Below are 23,400 nucleotides of genomic sequence, written 5' to 3'. Positions count from 1 at the left end.
CTACGAGTGAACCGCAAATCGGTTGCAATCGAGAATCTGAAAGACATCACCCAGACCAGATAGACAGTCAGACAGCGAAAGGCTCCGGTATGGCGTGTTGCGGTTTGTTGGTTCCGTGACGAAGGCGAAGGCGAACGACGAACGGATTCGAAATGAAAAGATACCGTGGACACTCTTGGTCGCTTGGTCGGTTGGTTTGTTGGTCGGTTGGACCTAATTATTTCAGCAGAATCGCTTCCACGTTCGCGATGTTCTTCTCATCTCTTAGAGCAAAAGAGATAGAAATACTTGTCGGGCTGGTTTCGCCGACGAGAACTAACATTCAACCGACCGACCCAAAACGCAACCGCTGTTGTTGTTATTCTGCTTCTTCTTCTTGGCTGTTGCTGCAGACTTGCGATATGTTCGTGTCTTATTTACGCGTTCGTTCACGGTCGCGGCAGCAATGATTATTACAACTTGAGAAATATACATGCCTCGGGTTACGTGTTACTGGGGAAGTTTGTTCTTGATCGTTTTAAATTTCAACATTAAAATAATTATAATGATAACAATGTATTTTTTTATTGATATATTCTTGTTATTTTAAGAGGAATTTCAAATATTTTAATGAGATTTTTTAATTGTTTCATAAAGGCTTTATTAATGACTAATATCCAACTGGTTTTTATCGAAGTTATTTTTTGTTGGAATTTTTATAATTTTAAATTCTAAAGAGGTTATTAAGAAAATAATGGGTAATACTTTTTTTTTAAATTAGTTAATTTGCAATAATTTTTTATAGTTTAGACATTTATCAACAAACTTATGGTATTGAAATTATTTTAATAAGAACTAAGAAAACTCCTACTTGTCTAAACTGCGATATGTTAGACTTCTTGGACATGGAATGCAGAAAATTTTATATAGTAGATTCATTGTTATGAATTGTCTAAATCGAAGGACTATTGTTGTTGATTGGCACCATTAAAAAACAATTTCCAGAAATTGTCTAAACTTAACATAAACTTCCGACTTCTATTAAATAACTTTCTGGCTACAACTTCATGGTTTACTCAAACTCCAGATAGATTGTTATAACGTATTTAAACCTGTGAAAACTCCGTCTAAACTCTGAAATGTTAGAATTCTTAGCTAATATTTGTTGTTAAGTGATGCCATTCAAAAATAAATACTGAAAGTTTTCCAAAGCCCAGAACAACTGTTAAAGTTGTTGAACCAGTTTTTTGAACAGCTGCCAATCCTTTCAAATTGTTCTATTATTTCTATTATTCTATTGTACGTTTAACACATTCAAGGTTTCAATATTCAAGTTCAATTTCGAAACATCTTGATAGTTTTCATAACAGATGTGTTTTTTACCAAGCTCCTGTCAGAAACGGAGTTGCTGTGTTATGTATGCTCTAAACAAATTTTTTATAATGGGTCCAAATCCAGAGGCAGTACTTGCTAAGTAGTTAATTTCATGGAAATTATTTATAAATAGTGTCGAAACACAGATATTTTCTTGAAAACTTGGAAATATTTTGATGAAATGTCATAATCTGTTAAAAAGTTGTTGTAAATTGTCTAAATTAAAAAAAATATATAAACTCCAATTTCTAAAGTTTCTAAAGTATCCACAATTGTTGCATATTGTCTAAATTGTCTTTAAAGATTCTAAATTATAAACAAATGTTTGTAAAGTGTTTAAAGCTAAGGATAATTGTTGTTAATAGGTTTATCTTTTAGAAAAGTTGTTGTATATTGTCGAAATTTGAGAAGATTTGTTGGAAATACTCCATTTTCCACAAATAGTTTTGGAAATAATTTCCTGCAAAGTTACCAAGATATAGAAGGAGTTTCTAAAGTGTCTAGTTTTCCAAATAATAATTGAAAGTTGTCTAAATTGTGTCCAAAGATTTTAAACAATTATTTATAAAGTGTCAAAACTTCAAGAAAGTGTTTGGATTCTTGCTGCATTGCAGCTAAACACCTGATAAGTACATAAAAACAGACGTAATTGTTAACAGGTTCGCTGTCACGTAGGTAGGTCCCATAGGACCAACATAAAGATTACCTTAATCAGCCGCTATGGGTCTCATAGGACTAATAGATATGGGGAAAGAATAGATGATATACAACATCGACTTCGATAGGGGATATTGAAAATAGAAATATGTGCTTTGCAGCGAACGTGTTATTGAATACGTAACAATACGTTAAAACAATTTAGTAATTTTAGTATTTTTTTTTTAATAATTCTCAATTATTTATCCAACTTCCAAGGTCTTTCTCCGCTGTGAACGATCTTGGCAATCAGTATCTGTGAGGTTTTTCTCCTTCAAAGTGTGATTAATTTCTGTTTTTTCCAGAACCTTCCGTAGTGTAGAGATGGGAATGTTATCATATGCTTTCTGGGGGTCTATAAAGAGTAAATAGGTTTCTCTATTGGTGGCGGTCTTTATGTGCTTCATATTCTCGTTCTATCAGATCTCTTAAAATTTTTCCATATAATAGGCTGTTAATTAATATTATTTTAATATTATTTCAAGACAATTCTTACAAATAGTTTAAACTCTAGAGAATTTGTTCCATACTGTCTAAATTTGAAAACAGTTGATGGATATTGTCTAAAACTCCAAAGAACTGCTTGATGAAGCTCAAGACAAAATTGTTATAAAATTGTGAATAATCCGAGCATTAGAATGTGTTTAATTTCTAAAAAAAATATTGAAAATTTTCTAATTCGAGATAAATTCTTTACAAATGTAAACACAACTGCAATTACTTTTTTTTTCAATTAATTGTAATTGTAGAGAACTGGTTGTAGAATTTAATTGCAATAAAACCCAATCTTTTTGTCATGTCAGATTTTACACGATGAATTTTAATTAATTGCTTCGATTACGGACATTATACCGAGAAGTTATATAAAGTATAATTTCAAAATATCATCTAATAAAAACCTTTTCAGCGGTAAAATAATCAGTATTTTCGATTCTTTTAGAAAAAATTTGATACTCTGAATTTTTGCATTCTATTTTTTTCATCTTTATAGGCGGGATACCACCCACTTTCTAAATTAAACCAAAATTGATATTTTAGACTTTAGGACAAACCGTATTATTTTATTTTTTAAAATTTTATTTATCATTAGCGAAGGTCCCATAACCAAAAAAGTATTGAATTACGTTATATCAAGCTCGTCCAAACAAGAAAAGGCAAGAAAAACTAGAACCGTAACCCGATATTTACAAGCCTGATTAGTTCCCTTAATAGTAATTCAATATCCCCCAGGAAACCGACAATCCCCAATATACTTTACAATGTTTGAAGGAGAAATATATTCATTATCAATTAAGTTGATAAGTTATTATTCCGAAATGATTCAGAATTTTATTGTCGATGTTAAATTATTGCTGTAAGAATATTAACAATAAATTATCGTCTATCGTTTTACTGTTAGGTCATAAATGAGACAACACAATGATTGTATATATTTTCCTTGATAGAAAATTATATAATTTCGCGGACTTGTAAACCGTAGATTGACTAGATAGAAATAAACCGTTAAATGGACTTTCGTAATCCATAAAAGGTCTCAATAACAAACATCTATGTAGTACTTGAAACTTTATTTATTAAATCAAAAAAAATACATAGATGATAAAAATTATAACTATCATCGCCTCGTAATTGTTATTTTACACACATCATTAATAATTTTAATTGTATAACTTTAAACATGCGAGTTGAATATTTTAACGTAACGTATGTGGCAGTTGTTTACGTAATTCATATTTTAATATGACACAAAACAATTCGTCGACTTCTCCGCACACATCGTGATTATATTAACTTTATTATTTATTCAGGTTCTTGTATTTTCTTTTATCGATAACAGTTTCAACCTTCTATTCGTGTTTATGTTTCACATACCGGTAGGTATAATCAGCTATATATAGCGAATGCGGAAACAGCCATTTTTCTTCTTTTTTATATCTATATCAACGCCTCTTGGAGTTCTGCACACAAAACGGAAAAACGTTGGCGATCGCCTGTTTATCGCCATCAGTTTGTTAAGCAAATAAAACCCTCCGCGATAACGCTGTCAACGATAGTATATTTGTAAAGGACGGATTTATTTCGAGATTTCCCGGAGCCTTTTGTCGACGGATCGTTTCTCTTTCAATGTAAATATTATCTTTATTTATACACTTTGAGTTTACCTGATGGTAATGTATGTGTGTTAAAAATTTAATCAAAACTAACTTATTAATAATAAAATCTTATCATTTCAAATGCCTACATTAACTTCGTATTTATTGTGGTAGGTCATCATCGCACAGCACTCATAAAACTCTCCATCCACTTCTTCATTATTCCACACGGTGCGGTGGTAGCTCCAAATGCTATCTATGCGCACACTTCGCATTTTTTTTAGAGAACCTAAGGAACAATGAAAAAGGGGGTAAAAATAGAACACCATAAAAGGGTGCACCCTCTTTCTCCTCCTCTTCATCTTTTTTACCCCTTTTCCCTTCGTTTTTTACGACGAGATTAGATAATTTTTTTTAATTGAATTGGAATTATTTTAATGAAGTACTATTTCTTAGTTAGTTGAAAGGCGCAGGACGAAATTTTTCCTGTTGCGTGTCTCTCTCAAAGTATTGATTTAGTTCGTTTTACAGAAGACTAAAACGGATATAGCTCGTTATTTTTTATGTTGGATTTTCTTAATTACATCCGGTTTATTCATTAATTATTAGTAGGTTGGAATTTTTACGGTTAAAACCATAAGAGTCGTTTCGAAAACGAAACCCTGCATTATTCAGGACCTAGTACAACGTCATCGGCGGCAGTTATTGATTGCCTAGAGCCAACCACGTCAGCGAAGCGTTCAATTTTAAACGAAAGTGGAATAGACTTCCCTTCTTTCCAGACTCTTCATATGATTCTCTTCTTTTCAAAACAATTTAGAGAAATGTGTTTTCTGTGTATTAACACCTCAATAAAACGTTTCTTTACTTATCCGTTTTTTTTGTTTTCTTTGTTTTATTTTTAACTACCGGTTGGATTTTAAACTCAACACCTAGTAATTACGCAATTTATTATATTTTCATTGCCGGTGAAAGCTACTTTTGTACGCAACATTCTTGCTACCTGTTTGTCGAAGACCTCGACAGCAAACGAAATCGTTTTACGGTCGCACTTCTTCGCTCGATTTCTCTGGTAACCGTCCAAGAAAATATACAAACCTTCACCAAAAGAATTTGTACGAATTCGTTTAAATCAATTTTATTGAAATCCTTAGTCATCAACATCAATTAATTATAAACACTACAAAACTTTCTTCCTGAAAGTAGTTGTTTACTATTTAAACAGATTTAGATAACATCTAAGTTGGGAATCGTAGAAAATGGGAAAAAACGTGACAACATTTATTGCGATCTTTTTCTAATAAAAACGTTCGGATGTTTCTTATCGTTCTTAGTGTAAATAGTTGCTGTTTGAACGTGTGATTATAGCACGCACTATTTTGACAGATGATGGACTTTCAACCGTAATCAATTATTTAATTGAAAGAGTAATATTCAGAAAGTGATATTATTTTGAAATTAATCAACTAATAAAATCGTAACGTAATAAATTCCGATGTGATTTAATTGAAATTTGTACTATTTTAAACGTTTTTATTGGTTCTAGTAACCCCAATTAACCTACTTTTATATTGAACTTAGTCTAAACATTTCAGTTAACTAATAAAAGTGCGGAAGTGTTCTTTATTTCAATGGTTTCAAGAAGAAAAAAAGATTGGTGATGGAGGTGATTTTTCTGCTATAATCAGAATATAACTTCGTTTGACGCAGAATCTAATGATGTCAGCAATGTATAATTTGTAGTGCTGTTAGTACAAAGCTATGGCACGATTTTGCTATTTCTGGAAGTAGTTATTTAATCTGTGTCTGCAAACATAAGATACCATCTATCCTGTTTACACAAATAGTCGAAAGCATTATCTGTCAAATCGGAAGTGACATATACTTAGACACAATTTGTAGTAGTTTTTGCCAATTCTTTAGACATGACATTAGCAACCACGTGGTCCAATGAGCTAATGCAGTAGTTCATCTAAAATATACTAATTCAAGTAAAAATTTCGAAGTATTGGATTTTCTACTTCTTATTGAATGAAGAAGTTGTTAACGCTCCATATGTAACATAACTAGAAGCAGGTTTAATACAATTTTTCAATATTTGCGCTTTGATAACGCCGAAGCAAGGAGAATAAATCTAGATTTAGATAAATATCATCGATTAGATTTTTTGGAGTTATGTCTATTCATACTATCAGATGCATACATAGTCCATGAACATGTAATTATCAACGTGCATTGCAAACGGCACATTATGAAGCCCAAGAAAAAAAAACATAAAAGTTTGTGGCACCTACTTCATATTTCTAGTCTTACCAAACGTACATTGGCAAAACTTAAATGAACATTAGAAGGACAGTGGCTTGAAGTGAGATATATAAAAAATATTCTGCATTGATTCATTTATTGTTAATACATTGGAAGAAATCAATTAGAAAAATCACTAGAAAAAATGTTTTGCTGTTGGAGAAGATAATACATACTGTAATCTTGAAATATTATAGATAAGGTTGATAAATATAAAGCTGATGTTTTACATAAGAACGTTCGAAAATCATGCAGAATGGAATTGGTAGTTACCAAGTATTTACATTTTTTAAATGATTTATTTTGCACATAGAATGTATAAAGAATTCTGTGAATTCGTTGATGTGGAGTTTTTCTTATATATATATTTTTTTAAATTCCACTTGGTAAAGCATGTTTATATGCAATTAAAGAAATGAAAACGACAATCACAATAATGTTGATAGAAATTTTGAAATATTATTTGAATAACAAAACTTATCTAAACAACTATACCATTTCAAGTTCAAATTGGCACTAATCAAACTCAAAATGGCATTAAACAAAACCAACAAGAATTTCTTCATCATAAACTTGTAAAGCTAAGTCCAATGCTAAACCCAAGTGAACACGCTTGATCAATTTTGTAAGCAGGTGTAAAGGCCGACTTCGAAAATGCAATTACAAAGAGAAAATTTGTCTCAAACAGAGTACAGAATTCGAAAATTAGAAAATATAATTAGGAACAATATTCCAAAAATTAATGTAACTAACTATAACAGGTTTATAGCCGTAATTAAAAAGCACATCACCTCTATTTTAAACATGGAGGATGTCACCTTTTGAGTTAACAACATCACGAAAACGTTAATCACGAATCAAAGATTGTTTTGTTAAATTATTGAATGCCACTTTGATGTTGATTAATGTCATTTTGATTTTGATTAATGCCAATTTGATTATGACAGTTGGCAAATTGGTTTTGTTTAATTCCATTTTGAATTTGATTAATGGCAATTTGAACTTGGAAAGGTATTGATTGAACCATTGATCTAATTTTCATTTCTGAAATGTTGTCAGAAGAGGTATCGAATTGGAATGAGGTTGAACATTGAAATGAGGTATCGACCACATTTAGAATCATTTGACAATATAATGTACATCTCACTAAAGATATTAACCAGTTCGTTGTCAGCGTATTCAATAGAATGTGTATGGATACACACACCTTCTTTCAAACTTTGAATCATCAAATATAAAAATACAAAACACTCATAACACAATATCATAAAGGTATTGAGAATAAGGCAAAATTATAAATCGGTATTTGACGGCATCTTAAAAGTAGCAAAAGTTTTTGATATCAAATAGAAATAAGTGGCTTGCTTTTAATTGACATTATAGATGTAACAATGTTCATTAGCTTATCATTAGAATTGTTGATCGAAGTGGTGTAAAATACAAAAAATACAAACTGAAGTATGCCAGTCTATCATTTTGCATAATTCGCATTCCTATTTTTCTGGGAATGCATTTCGTGTTGGATATCATTTATCAAATACATTCTGCATTTCTTCGAAACAACCCTAAGATGCATGAAATAGATTTCGTAGTAACTCAGACTGGTGGTTGTTGTAAATTTACAAATATTACAGAACTAGTAATTAGGAATATGTTCTCAAAAATCTTTAGAAACGTGAAATGACAAAACAACTTCTTTTTCTTGGTCGGACCTAATCAGTTAAAAAATGTTGTTCAAATCATTTTGGCATAATTTTCTGAGAAACACATTTTGAACATAAAATTGCAAGACCAAAGTAAAACTCAACTTTTACTTTCTCCATTGCGAATTTCAATGACACTATAGAGTACAACAACATCGCCTACACTCGAATAGCAACTCTGAAACACCGTGAGTCGTGACGAACTTGCGCGTACAAACCCAAATCGGCGACCGAAGTTGTGGTGGTGGCGGCAACGATTCTACTTATCTAACTAAACGTCGTCGTGGTCGGAACCAAGGTGCAAGTTCTTGCAGAAAGTGGGTCAAGCAGCCGACGGCCGACAACGTTTTGCGCGCCGACCGACAGATGACGTCCGTTCTTCGTTCTTGGACCACAAACCGACTACTACGATTACCACGACGGCGTCTTCTCAATCTCAATCTCCACCAACATTTCCATTTCCATTGCGGAGTGCTCGGCACTCCGTTCTCAATAAATTAAGTCGGCGCAGCGTAACGGTCCCATTAATAATAATCAATTTCTATACACACGTTACTTTTACTTTAAAGAGAGAGAGAAGGATGTTGGAACTTGGCCAACTTTACGAAGGAGATTTTCGTGACGTCATTATTTTTTTATTTCATCGACTTTGATTCGATTTCGTGTTGAGGTTATTTATGATGACTTTTTATTTCGTTATGTGTGCGTAGTATGTTATAATGGGGGAACTATGCGGGTATAAGGGGGAAGGTTAATTACATATTCATAAGCGGCGACGTTACTAATCGCCGTATAATCATCTCGTTACGTACTGTATCGAAATATGGCAATCGTGCGTGTTCTTGGTAACCTCCCAACCGACGTTCTTTGCTTGGATTCGTTCGTTATTTCGTTCGTCCGTGCGTGTGGTGTGTGGATGTCGTAATAAATGTCGATTTCGAATACGAACGAACCGCACTGTTTCCATTAGAAAGTTTTTTTTATGGTTGTAGTTGACATCGGTTCCAATGATCTTTTTTTACTTCAAAAATTATACAGGATTTACTTTATGGATGATCAATTTTAATAAAACATTTAAAATTCATTAAAAAATCTTTACTCATTAGCTAATGGACTGCTAACCACGTTAATTAAAAAATATGGGCAAATCATTTTGTTTTTAAATTTGTTTTTACTTTGAATGTTGAAATCTAAAATTGCTTGCTATAATAGCTTATAATTATTTTAATTATTGAATCGTTAAAAATTAATAAATTTTATGCATAGTATTGAATGTAGAGAATGTTGTACAGTAAAATAACGATATGATGGATTATTAGTTAGTTCTATTTTTAGTTCAATAAAGATATACAACAATCTAACACTGAATAACAATTAAAACCTAGACCTAGAACTAGTCTTAGTTCTAGTTTTACACTAACACTGTTACTAGAACTAGCACTATACCTTGAACTAGAATCATTCGGGTTTAGCCGTCTTGAGAGACGTGCGGCTAAACCCGAATGTTTCTAGTTCTAGGTCTAGTGTTAGTTCTAGTTTTACACTAACATTGTTACTAGAACTAACACTAGACCTAGAACTAGAATCATTCGGGTTTAGCCGTCTTGAGAGACGTGCGGCTAAACCCGAATGTTTCTAGTTCTAGGTCTAGTGTTAGTTTCAGTTTTACACTAACACTGTTACTAGAACTAGCACTATACCTTGAACTAGAATCATTCGGGTTTAGCCGTCTTGAGAGACGTGCGGCTAAACCCGAATGTTTCTAGTTCTAGGTCTAGTGTTAGTTCTAATTTTACACTAACATTGTTACTAGAACTAACACTAGACCTAAAACTAGAATCATTCGGGTTTAGCCGTCTTGAGAGACGTGCGGCTAAACCCGAATGTTTCTAGTTCTAGGTCTAGTGTTAGTTCTAGTTTTACACTTACATTGTTACTACAACTAACACTAGACCTAGAACTAGAATCATTCGGGTTTAGCCGTCTTGAGAGACGTGCGGCTAAACCCGAATGTTTCTAGTTCTAGGTTTAGTGTTAGTTCTAATTTTACACTAACACTGTTACTAGAACTAACGCTATACCTAGAACCTGAAGATGGACGGCTTAACTCGAAACTTTCTAGTTCTTCTTGTAGTGATTATTCCAAAAATTAAATAAAAATGATTTAATTCTTTCAATTAATTGAAATAATTTAGTTTTAATTTTAAACATTACCACAAACGTTCTCATAAAATGCGAAACCATTTAATGCGGATTAAATTACATCGAAATTCCTGACGTAAATACATTGTAATAAAACACGTGATCACGACGGTATTATTGACGCGGTCACGTTTAAAGTGAAAATTACCAAACAGCTTCTCGCACCATAAGCTGGTATCGAATTTTAACACACAAAGTGGTACAAATCGAAACATGGCGAGATCACATTTTTATGAAATTTAAGTGCATTCTTGTCTCGTTACGGTTTATTATTCTTACTGGACATATTTCTGATAATCTAATCAGATGTTCTCCTTCGAGTGACTGCTACGGTTATCTGAGTGTTTATAACGCATGTAAAATCAAAAAAACCGCACGGTGTATCTATCATAATGAGTACGTTTTATAATTACTGCCAAAAAGGAAACTATTTCTTTATTTTAAATTACATCACAGTTTAAATCTCTAAATCTGATTATCTCTGAGCAAACAACAGTAGCAGTAGTTATAAAATTTTATGTAGGTATCCGCGTTTAGATAAAATTGTGCAAACGTCTAAACAGTTGTTCGTTTTTCTCTACTTGTCGAAAAGGCAGGCGTCGTCTTTGTAAGGATAAGATCGTTATCTAGAGAATTATCGCTCTAATATTGACAGGGTTCGTAGTGTAGTACGGTGAAATGTTCGTTGATGATAAGGTGTCGAGCAGGTATTTTTCGGTTTAATATGCTCAATACATTTTATTATGAAACGTATTGCGGTGTTGATAATGTTGTATGTTTGTTTCTTTATAGCCTCGGTCCTTGTGAACTGCAGGACCCTGTGTGGGCCAAGATGAGCGCATTGGCCAGCGGCGCTAAGAAAAGGAAAAAATCCGAAACTAAGCCTCAAGCACAGATGTAAGTAAAATATGATTATAATTCTAACACGAATCTCAAAATTAAGATAAAACAAAGATGATTTCCTACATTTAAGTAATACATAACACAATTTAATATGATTTTAACCGGATTTATGCATTTTATGATTTAGAATTACAATATCTAACTTAAAAATTTAATTAATTTCTTAATAAAAAAGTTATTAAAGAAGTAATTTAACGGGAACAATTAAAAATAAACAATAAATAAAAAAAAATAATTAGAAAAAGCTGTGGTGATTGTTATTTATTGACAAAATGGTTTGTCATTCCTTTCATCACCATTCATCATCCGGACAGTTAACGTAATTGTTATGAAGCACATTGATCATTAACAATCTCGGAAATTTAAATTCCGTTATGAAACTACTGTTTCGACACTCCAAATCACCGTTTAAATACGTTCTAAGATTCTTAGAGCATTATTGTATTGTCTTCGCGCTTTGTTTTTGCCCCAAACAAAGACGTTGTTTTACAAGAAACAGCTATTTTTTCGGTAAAAATAATTCATAAAATAAACGGGAATTTTTGAAGAACTACGTTTATGTAATTGGGTGAAGAGCAACAAATTTTTGTCGAAAATGATTTTATTTAGATATAAGAATTAAGATATCAGTAGATTAGATTTCGTTAATTTCCTTGAATTTTTTTGTTAAACTTATAAAAGTTACTACTTATTAACTTTCAAGTCATAATTCAAATCATTTTATTTAATTTTTTAAAAAGACTAATCTGATTTTATTTTTATTAACCATTATAGCAGTTTTGCATATTTATTATTAATGTTATTTCTGCCAATTTGAATGATTTGAAATGGGTAATGCTTTGATTACTGATAATGAATAATTTCATACAAAGCCAACGGATAATTATGAAGTAATGGTAATTCATTGATTTTGTAAATTTCTCCAAGAGATTGATTCGAGAATTTGTGGAAAATTGAGATTTTTCACTTTTTGTTGCTTTTTCATGGAATTTTTGACAATTTAAAAGAAATATGAACATGAAATGGATGAAAATTTGAACTGATAAACATTTTTTTTATATTTGCTACTATGGACAGATGAAGAATACGATGAGGTTCAAATTAAATTGATCAAAAATTCTGGCGAGCTCAAACTTTGCAAAAATTTCAAAATAGGAAATGACAAAAGTATATTTTTTCCAAGCTAGCTATTTTAGAGGCGATAAGGAATTGAAAAATTCTGCTCAACCTAAAATTTGCAAAAATTCCAGAATTAGTTGTTTTCCAGAGAAATAAACTATGACAAAAATAATTTTCTTTCCATATTTGCAGCTATAGATGATGGATTCGATGAGGTTCAAATTAAATTGATCAAAAATTTTCCCCAAATCCTAATTATAAAAATTCAAGAAAATCATGTTCATGAAATTGTCAAAAATAATTTTCTTGCAGTGTTTTCTTCTTTAAATGATGAAGAATAAAATATTTAAAAATTTAAATGAATTAAAATAAAATTTAGTATGATTACTTAAAAACCTTTTTAGAGAAACATAAAATCAATTTTTTATTTTTTATTAGCATAGATGATGAAGAATATGATGCGGTTTAAATTAAATTGATCAAAAATTCTCTTCAATTTGAAATTTACAAAAATCCATAAACATGTTTGCTGCTTTTTATTATGAAAAATAACAATTCCAGAAATCCCAATTTTCCAGAAAATAACAAAAACATTTCTGATTTTATTGATGTTATCATATTTGAAATCTCCTTATTGTAGTACATGTTTTTAATTTTATAAGCAATTCTTAAATTTGAGTCTAAGATTTAAATTTCTTGCTTTTATGTAATGTTTTACTATCCATATTGTTATTATTTTACTCGTGCTTGATGAAGGTTACCTAAGCAAAACAGTGTGTAGTTATTAAGAAAAAAAAAACAAAAACAATTGTAATAACAACGCAAAAGAACTAATAAATAATTCATGAGATTCGCACTTATATACATATATTCTCCAACTAACAGTCCAGAAACTCTTGCACTGAATAGAAAGCACGATTTAGGAGCAGACTCGTCTTCTAAGTAAGGTTCTTTCCGCGACACGAAGCCAATATATTTGTGTAGAAGGTTATTCAAAAGAAGAAATCTTATGTGACTACATATATAAAATATAAATTATATTAAACTTTTTTCGATTCTGTTCCGACTTTCCCTCAATTTTCAATTCTGATTTGAAGTCCCATCTTTTTGCCTACTTTGGTTTTCGCACTAATAACTTGTGATTTGAATATCTTGAGATAATAGACTACACCAGAGGTTTGCAAAGAGTTCGTCGATATGCCTCAGGTACTGTAAAAAATAAACACGAAACACTGGAATGCACGTCTGGAGTGTTCTAGAATAATAATCCCTAAATTTGTGTATCCGGTGCTTTAGGGTCGATTTAAAATATTAATGTTTCTATCTCGGAAAGAAGCAAATTGAGGGTGAATAACATATATAGTTCATAAATAATAATAAATATTTAGGTGGCCTTAATTTTATAATATTTTATAATATTAGGCGAATGCGATATTAAAAAGTGCCCATATTCTTTCAGTGTGTCACTTTATGTAGAAGAACTTTGAAAAACCATGTGCTAACAGTGTATACTCTATTCATCAATTTAATTTGCGCATATCGAATAGTACATGCAAATTTCCTGAATTGCGATAACATTACTTAACATAAGTGACACTAACGACGAGTTCTCAACCAAAGCTAATTATAATGTTTACCATGTTTAATGAAATTTAAGTATAATATTGTAAACTAATTAGAATCGATGTTTTTCTTATTAATAACTTATTTCACGTATTCACAACTATATCGCCTGCAAATTATAGGTTACTTAATTAAGCATTATCTAACAATTTTCATCTTTACAATGGCGTTTTTCATTTCTACCATACTATCCTCATCTCTTAATAGTCGTGTATTGAACGTACCGGTATATAATTTATCTTAGGGATGTGTGGGCGAGCTACCCCGCAGCGGCCAATTGTAGTCGGATAGTTTTCCTCTTCTTCTCTTACACTTTGCATTCTTTTGATCGTTTATCCTTTTCTGCACGTCAGTCGTCACCAGTTTATCTTGATATATTCTTCGTAATTGCTACTTATTTCTATCTTTCTTGTTCCATTTTGCTTGGATAAATCATGTAGGTACGTGAGTGTTTTCAGGTTGTCGAATCCTACTTGGTAAAGAATTTGTTCATATTCTCTGAAAGAAATTTATAACAACTTTTTTTTTGAGATATATTTCTTTTTCTTGACCATTCTTCTTGTTTATCATTTTTTTATGCATAAAGATTTTTCATTTGATTTTTTAACGAAATCGCTGCCAATTTTCCGTAATTTTCGTCTTCTAACTCTTCTGTCAGCTGTTCTTAACTATTGCCGTGTTTATAACTGTATCTATCATTTAATCATCAACCTTCTATATAATTTGGATATCATTGGAATTTTGCTAATTTTAATATATCATTCAATAGTACCATATTATCATTTGATTTAGTTACTAATATAGATGGGAATGAGGTAATTTGTTACTTCTTTCTCAGTGTCTGGTCAAACATTTTGCCAAGATTTCATGAATTAGGATTTTCGTGATATGCATTTGAAGTCACATAAATTACATCTCTGAGAGCAGTTTACATTGATATCACCTCTTTAATCTCTCCATTACTCCTTGCATCATCAGTCCGTGTCATAAACATGTTACGTTACCTGGAAGGAGATCAACATTGTCTAATGTAAGACCAAAATTGGACATTCTGCCAATTTATGGTTCTTTAACTTTTTGAGATAAATGCGTTTATGAACCACTCTTTGAAGATGTAAGTATTCGTCCAAGCACTTCAACATAGTCAATTCCTTCTTTATCGACTTCACATACTAGAGTTGCCTACCTAATAGAGAATAATTAGAAAACTGTCTGAAAAGTGTCTGGAATTTTGTCTACCTTGTATATTCGTTGAAGAAGGAAGTGCTACGTATCTTTTCATTTTTATGTGCTTACAAAGCTCTTTGTGGCAGCAACTTACGCTGATAATATTTCACCACAAATGTTTGCAAAATTAACTCCATGTCTCTGCTTCCATCTTAATAAGCAGCTATCAGCGGCTGCACACTCAATCATTTTAAAACTTTGCGTACACAACAAATTAACTTTTTTTTACTAATTTAGTTCATTAATGTGAGAAAGTTGAGTACTCCAGTTAATTCCTATTGAAGACAATTTTTCTGGTTACTGTTCTTTGATATCGTGGGGTTGCAAAAATGTACGGCATCACCAATTCTTCGCAGATAATTGTTCCTAAATATCATGGAAACGTTTGAAGAGAACATCCTCATTACATTAAGCAGTTTTGATAATAATCGCACCCTTTCTAGTACCATAAATGACATTCTTCTTATGATTTTAATACCACTTTACATTTTATACCAATTTTAAATAAATTTTATAGTTTTTTATGTATCGAAGTATTAAAGTCACTCGTTTCTTTTAACGCGATCATAATAATTTAGTTGCGCTATTGAGCGAAATAAGGACACGAAAGTATTAAAAATGGTTTTAATGCCACAGTGTATATTTCGTTTTCATTTACTATTTTAGACTATACTATTAAATTTTAGTATAATTTACTATACTTTTGTATTGAACAATGACTTTTTTTCTGAATGAACTTTATTTCCGCATCAATCAACCAACCTACCCAAATACAATTATAGAGTACTTACATAAAACCCAAAAACCCTATCCTATTTAAATGTAATAGTAGTGCGTTCCTGTGTATGTATAGTTACCGGTCATACAAAACACCGTTAGTTTGTCGGTAACTACATACGTCACGCTTTATCTACCAACCTATCGTTTAGTTTAAAAGGCAGAGTCGATTTCCACACATTCACTCACACATACTTTAAAAAAAAATCTCACCATACACACACACACAATCACACAGAGACACCTTTAGCGAGGCATTTTATTATCGTCAGGTTTTATCGCTACCGTTTTAAAACCTATAGTTTCGGTATTTTCAACGACCACCTGCCGAACGTTTTTTTTTTTCATTAATCCACCTGTCAAATTCCATTTTAGTTTTTGCTGTTATTCAGTATCGGTTCAATCGGTGATGAAGAAGAAGTGGTGTGAAGTTTTAAAATGAGAAATTCATGTTTACATAAATTTAGATGGAAAATTTGAAATAAGAACGGGATAACAACGAGGTAATTAAGGTATTAGTACCTTTGAGAGTTAATTAATTATAGCGGACGAGGCCAATAAATGCGGCGTCAACTATCGTTTCTCTCATCGATAAACGAGGTTTGCGAGGAGGATTTAATTGCGATCGTAATCTGTGTGGACGTAGAAAACGACACCGCCATCTTATGCAAATTGTTTTGGAAGATAACAAGCGATTATCTGCTAAGTGAATTATCGGGTTTTATATAAAAAAAATTTACTTTATTATTTTTTTTTTTCCAATAGAAATATGAAACTCAATTTATAATCCGCTAATTTAAGAAGTCGTAGATAAAAAAATTCTCAACAAGTATTTTTTTTTCTTTGTTCTTCTAGGTAAGAAACGAATTATTCAGTTTGCAACGTTTCTATCTAAACGCGTGACGTAATCTTTTTCCTAGTTGTTGCCGTCGAGTATTTTTATCTTTCTTCTTCTTCTCACGAGAGATAAAAGTCTCCACAGCACGAGGATACACTGACGAATGCGATCTTCTCTTTGCTTCTTCTTTGTCGAGAAGACTTACGAATGTTCCAACGACGTATGTAGGCCGTTAACGTGACTTCAGGGTTACCGTAGTTTTCCCGGAAGAAACAACACACGACATTTTTAACTTTAACACTTTTATCGCCATAACAAAACGTAAAACAATTTTTTATTAATAAGTTTTGCTTTTATTTGTTTTATAAAAAAGTAAAATCAGCAAAAAGATTTATCTGGCTTAAATTATTCTTCTTTAAAATGTTTTATGGCTTCTTGAAAACTTTCAATAAATCTTAGATTAAGAGATAAATTATTTTTTCTTGGAAGTAAATTATTTTTGCGTTATGCAGAAATGAGTACAATAAAACCTCAATATAACGGAGAAACATTCTTATTTAGCCGTACGTCTATAAAGAAGGCTAAATCAGAATGTTTCTAGTAAGTTAGTTGTTATTCAGTGCTAGATTGTTCTATATTTTTATTGAACTAAAACTAGAAGTACCACTAGACTTAGAACTAGAAACTTTCTGGTTTAGCCGTACGTCTCTAAAGACGGCTAAATCAGAATGTTTCTAGTTCTAGGTCTAGTGTTAGTTCCAGGTTCAGTTGTTATTCAACTAAAACTAGAACTACCACTAGACCTAGAACTAGAAACATTGTCACTAGAACAAACATTAGACCTAGAATTAGAATCATTCGGATTTAGCCGTCTTGAGAGACGTGCGGCTAAACCCGAATGTTTCTAGTTCTAGATCTAGTGTTAGTTCTAGTTTTACACTAGCACTGTTGCTAAAACTAACACTATACCTTGAACTAGAATCACTCGGGTTTAGCCGTACGTCTGTAAAGACGGCTAAACCCGAATGTTTCTAGTTCTAGGTCTAGTGTTAGCTCTAGTTTTACACTAAAACGGTCACTAGAACAAACATTAGACCTAGAACTACAACCATTCGTATTTAGCCGTCTTGAGAGACGTGCGGCTAAATCCGAATGTTTCTAGTTCTAGATCTAGTGTTAGTTCTAGTTTTACACTAACACTGCTACTAGAACTAACACTATACCTTGAACTAGAATCATTCGGGTTGGGTTGGGTTGTTTCTAGTTTTAGTGTTCTAGTTCTAATGCTAGTGTTAGTTCTAGTTTTAGTTGTTATTCTCTCCCTTTTTTTACCACTAGACTTAGAACTAGAAACTTTCTGGTTTAGCCGTACGTCTCTAAAGACGGCTAAATCAGAATCTTTCTAGTTCTAGGTCTAGTGTTAGTTCTAATGATTGTGTTAGTTCCAGGTTTAGTTGTTATTCAACTAAAACTAGAACTACCACTAGACCTAGAACTAGAAACATTGTCACTAGTACAAACATTAGACCTAGAACTAGAATCCTTCGGATTTAGCCGTCTTGAGAGACGTGCGGCTAAACCCGTATGGTTCTAGTTCTAGATCTAGTGTTAGTTCTAGTTTTACACTAGCACTGTTGCTAAAACTAACACTATACCTTGAACTAGAATCATTCGGGTTTAGCCGTACGTCTCTAAAGACGGCTAAACCCGAATGTTTCTAGTTCTAGGTCTAGTGTTAGCTCTAGTTTTACACTAAAACGGTCACTAGAACAAACATTAGACCTAGAACTACAACCATTCGTATTTAGCCGTCTTGAGAGACGTGCGGCTAAATCCGAATGTTTCTAGTTCTAGATCTAGTGTTAGTTCTAGTTTTACACTAGCACTGCTACTAGAACTAACACTATACCTTGAACTAGAATCATTCGGGTTGGGTTGGGTTGTTTCTAGTTTTACTGTTCTAGTTCTAATGCTAGTGTTAGTTCTAGTTTTAGTTGTTATTCTCTCCCTTTTCCATATTAATCCGTTATATCGATATTTTACTGTACTAAGAAATCCTTAACATGTTAAATTTTGAGTTTAAATACTGTATGGTATGCATGTATGTAGCAGTATCGATTACCATTTAAGGTGGTGTTACACGGCTGACTGAACGATTAATGACCGTAACACCGGTAGTGACAATACTGGATGTGTAATACGTGTACCCTTTTAATGTTAAAGATAAAAAAAAAGAAAACGCAACATTGTTTCAAAGTTTTTTAGTTTACGTAAATTTACAACTAGGTTACCGTAACAAAAATTATTACGTAACGAATACGTGACTAATAATAAACTTACTATTCGTTGTAAAATATTGTCTATCTAACGTTTTTTTGTTTTATTTTGTGTGGAAGTGTTCCCAATATAATATGTTTCTAGGTCACCACGGAATCACTTTTCCTCGTGTTGTATTATTACGTAATCGTTTTGATAGATTAAAATCTGAAATCGTTTAATTTGTTATTACGTTTCTTTTTTTTTGTTTATTGGTAATAAATTATTAAACTAATGAAAATATTTTTATTTCCTTTGTTAAAGCAGTTTTTTTTATATCAAGCAATTTTTCTTCTTGATTAAATTCACGTGACAGATGGATGGTTTACAACTAAAGTCCTTCAAAAAATGCTGACCGCAGCGATTTCGTCGTCTTTGTCGCGACGCGTTTTCTAAAAGTCGCCTTTCGATGACGATTCGTTTGATGGCCAGTCGGTTGTAACACGCCAACTCCTCCGGCTGCTCTTCCTGCAAGCCGTCTTTCTTCCACTCGCATTTTTTGATACGCGTTAAAAATGACTGTCTGCGATTTTTGTTTCAACGTAACGCGTTTTTTCTGTTATAGCAACAAGTGCAACAATGAGAAGAGGCGGCGCGAGCAAGAGAACATCTACATAGAGGAGCTCGCTGAGCTGATATCCGCTAACTTCGCGGACATGAGCTCTTTGTCCGTGAAACCCGATAAATGCGCCATCCTCCAAGAGACCGTCAATCAGATCAGGAGTATTAAACAACGAGAATCTGCCTCCAGGTTAGTTAATTAACATTTTTTCATTTTATTTTGATTTAATTTTTGTATTTTTTGATTTAGATCGACTGATCCTGTACAACAAGGTGAAGTTTCATCCTCGCGACCAAATATTTTATCAACAGACGTGTATGGTCATCTTCTTCTGGAAGCTTTAGACGGTTTTCTCTTTGTGGTAAACGGTGAAGGAAAGGTGGAACACGTAACGAAAAACGTGCAAAAATTCATTAAATTCACGGACAAAGAGATTCTCGGGGAGACCATTTACAATTTCATCCACCCCGGTGACCACACGAGTTTCGTTTCAAGTTTGCCGATGTCCATCGGATGGAGTTCTGAAACGTCGACGAAATCGCGTTCGTTCAGCTGTCGCTTGCTGATTAAAGCCGACGATCAAGACGACGTCTTATCGAAGGATAAATCATCTCAACAATCGCAACAGCAACAACAACGCGACCGTTACGAGGTGATGTCCATTTCGAGTACCCAATTGACGCAAGATTCAACGGGTTCCGAGGACGATCCAAGCGACGGAGGTCCTTGCTTACTTTGCGTCGCCAGCAGAATAACGCACAGGGATCGCGCAGCCATTTTCACCATCGAACAGTTTACCACGAAATTAGATACAAGCGGGAAGATTATCGGCATCGATACTTCTGGTGTTAACGCGTACACGCAGTTCCTTAACAAAGACCTGATGGGCCGTATCCTGCAGGATCTGTGCGCGCAACAGGACCTCAGGAAATTAACGCAACACCTTAGGGACACGCTCAGTGCCGGGCAAGGGACTAGTGTTACGTACCGGCTCAAATTATCTCAGGACAATTACGTTAACGTGCAGACTAAATCGAAATTATTTAAAGCCGGTCCACATTCTTCTGAAGCTGATTTTATTATGGCCACACATGCTATTATAGGGTAAGTTAAATTTCACTTCATTTAATTACAAAATTATTACTACCTTGATGATCCTCTTCTAAGATGATTGATTCTGCAATGTTTCATTTATATGTAAATTTATCACTTTTAATACCACAGTGCAAAACATGTGGAATTTAATCTAGCAAAATAAACTCTATGGTTTTGTATTCTTCTCCACCACGGAAATAATACATTAATCAAAAATATATGAGATCATAAACAACAAATTATTAATTTATCTTTTTCTTAGCCCATAACCATATGTGGCACAACATTTGCAAAACACTTTGCCACATGTTGGTGTGCAGTAATGAACATTAGTCAAGGCTAAATTTGTCATAAATTAAAATGTTTCAGTTGGTGGTTTTTCGGAATTGCTAAATACATCACAAACGCATTTGCAAGAGAAATATTTAATATGGCGTACAATTCACTTCTAGGTTTTGGGACATTCTTGATACAACAAACCCGAAAAAAAGATGAAATAGCTTTCCTTGTTTTGCAACTTCCAACATATCTTTCTTATTTCTCTAATAAGTTCAATAGAAAAGGAACCAGTTGGTAACGGTCATTTGAAGATCTTTTGATAACATGTTCCTGCCGCATCATTTTTTTTAGTATAATGATTTTCTTGATTTATTTCATATATACAATTTATTCTGTAAAAATATTTTGGCATGTTCCATCAATTACAAAAATTAAATGACTTCGTATTGTGCAAGATAAAGCGTATAATTTCAAACAGCTAGATTTTTTGTAATTCAATTTCATCTTAATTAAGGTTATTTCGTTTAGTACAGTTCAATTATTTTCCTAGACGAATCTATGCATCTTCTTTTTTCTTCTTCTTTCTCAGTATTTAGTCATCCTGGACTCTTGGGCATATACCTCATTTTTATCTTCCACTCGTTTTGGTCTTATACTGGTTGTAGCAAATCTTCTCAACTTTTTCCTTAATGTGATCAACCCACCTCCTGGGTTTCTCCTCTTGTACATTCTTGACCTCCAATTTAACATCCATTTCGACCACTTTACTTCCTTTTATCTTGCTATTTGGCCAACCCATCTTTCATTTTGTTCTTCTTCTAATTTCCTCGGTTGATACTCTATTCTTTAAGCTTATTCCTGCCATTGTACGTTCTATTGCTGTTTGTGTTGTTTTTAGTCTTTCCAGTGGCTGCCCATATTAGCCGGATTCTTCTCATTGTTTTAGCCGTTTGGTTCTTTATGCCTAATTTTAATGTGTGACCTAAGTATACGTATTCTTATACATTTTCCAGTGTGTCATTTCCAACTTCTATCCTGTTATTGTCTAGAGACATGATTGTTGTTTTTCGACGCTACTTTAGTTGCGCTGATGAGTATGATGTCATCTGCACAACATTTCAGTTAATTTTTGAGAGACTATATCTCCTTGCCTCACTCAACATTTGGTATTTTTTTTTGTTTTTTACGAGATCCATGGCTGTAAAACTTTCCCAAAGCTCTATCGACTTGAATGCTTTGTTGTAGTCTATAAAAGCTAGATATAGTAAGATGTTATATTCCACGCACTTCTCTGTTAATGTACGGATTGTTTGAATGTGCTGAACCCCTTTCGGAAGCCTGCCTAATTTTCGTCTACTTCATCCATCAATCGGGTCGTCATAATTCTTGCAAACAATTTGTGCAATCTTCATTTGGTGCTTTTTCGTTCTTTATCTGCGTCAAAGCGTACTTTATTTCATTCGTTGTAATGACACAGACATTACAGTTCTTAAAGCACGTTTTTAGATCCTACATTCTTTATTCCTTGAAGGTGTATCTTTGATGGTTGAGGGTTAGTTGATAAATAAAGTTCACTATAAAAGTTTTCATCGATTTCGGCTATCTCTTTGTTTTTATATTTTTCCGCTTTCATTCTTTAGTTGGCACACTCTCACTTTTCCACTTGCCCTTTCGCTCTTTAATACCTTCATGTTTTTGTTGTTCTCAATGACCTCTTTTATTCTCAGTGTGTTACGGTTTCTTACGACTTCTAAAAAGAATATCACAAAATATCACACGATTTGCTGCATTACCAATCGGACAACTTGGTGAAGATGCACAAAAAGAATATATAATAATACAATTTAATAATTAATATATACAATAATTGACGTTTAAATTATTAAACTAGCACTTAGCATTTTTTGTTCTTGATGTTGTATTATAAATAATTAATCGCTCCTTTAACGACTAATTGTTGCAACCGTATTAACGATTTCGTGAAATTAACAACCGTATTTTAATCAGCATTAAAAACAAATTATGTACACAAATTTTCAACTTTGTAGGATACGCATTTCAAAGGTATTGAATTTTGGCCCACCAAAACGCTTTGCTCCAGCGTGCCGGGTCAGCCCTTAATGGGAGTTTAATTATAGGTCGTCAATTAGCTACCAATTACACAGAATTTTTCAAATATAAATAGAAAACAGCCATTAATATTTATGAGGATGTCTAAATAAAACGATGTCATAATAAAATTATTCATGAAGAAACTGAATTCTTTATCTATGTTGATCTTGATAGAATCTCCTTGCACAGGTTCTGAGA

General features: G+C 32.7%; 1 protein-coding gene across 5 annotated transcripts in view; it reads left to right on the top strand.

The window, feature by feature from the left end:
• Window positions 1-23,400, top strand: part of LOC111427877 (basic helix-loop-helix family member taiman) — a 43,560-nt gene that overhangs the window by 9,525 nt on the left and 10,635 nt on the right. For all 5 annotated transcript variants that reach the window (XM_071196756.1, XM_023063232.2, XM_071196755.1 and 2 more), the window contains exons 2-4: window positions 11,144-11,248; window positions 19,720-19,905; window positions 19,966-20,820. In XM_071196756.1, coding sequence (XP_071052857.1) covers window positions 11,144-11,248; window positions 19,720-19,905; window positions 19,966-20,820 — 1,146 coding nt within the window. The remainder of the gene's footprint in view (window positions 1-11,143; window positions 11,249-19,719; window positions 19,906-19,965; window positions 20,821-23,400) is intronic.

This window comes from Onthophagus taurus, chromosome 6, assembly GCF_036711975.1.
Source record: "Onthophagus taurus isolate NC chromosome 6, IU_Otau_3.0, whole genome shotgun sequence".
In the NCBI taxonomy this organism is placed as follows: domain Eukaryota; kingdom Metazoa; phylum Arthropoda; class Insecta; order Coleoptera; family Scarabaeidae; genus Onthophagus; species Onthophagus taurus.
Note: the sequence above shows the minus strand (reverse complement) of the source record. Positions and strands in the feature narration are given on the sequence as shown.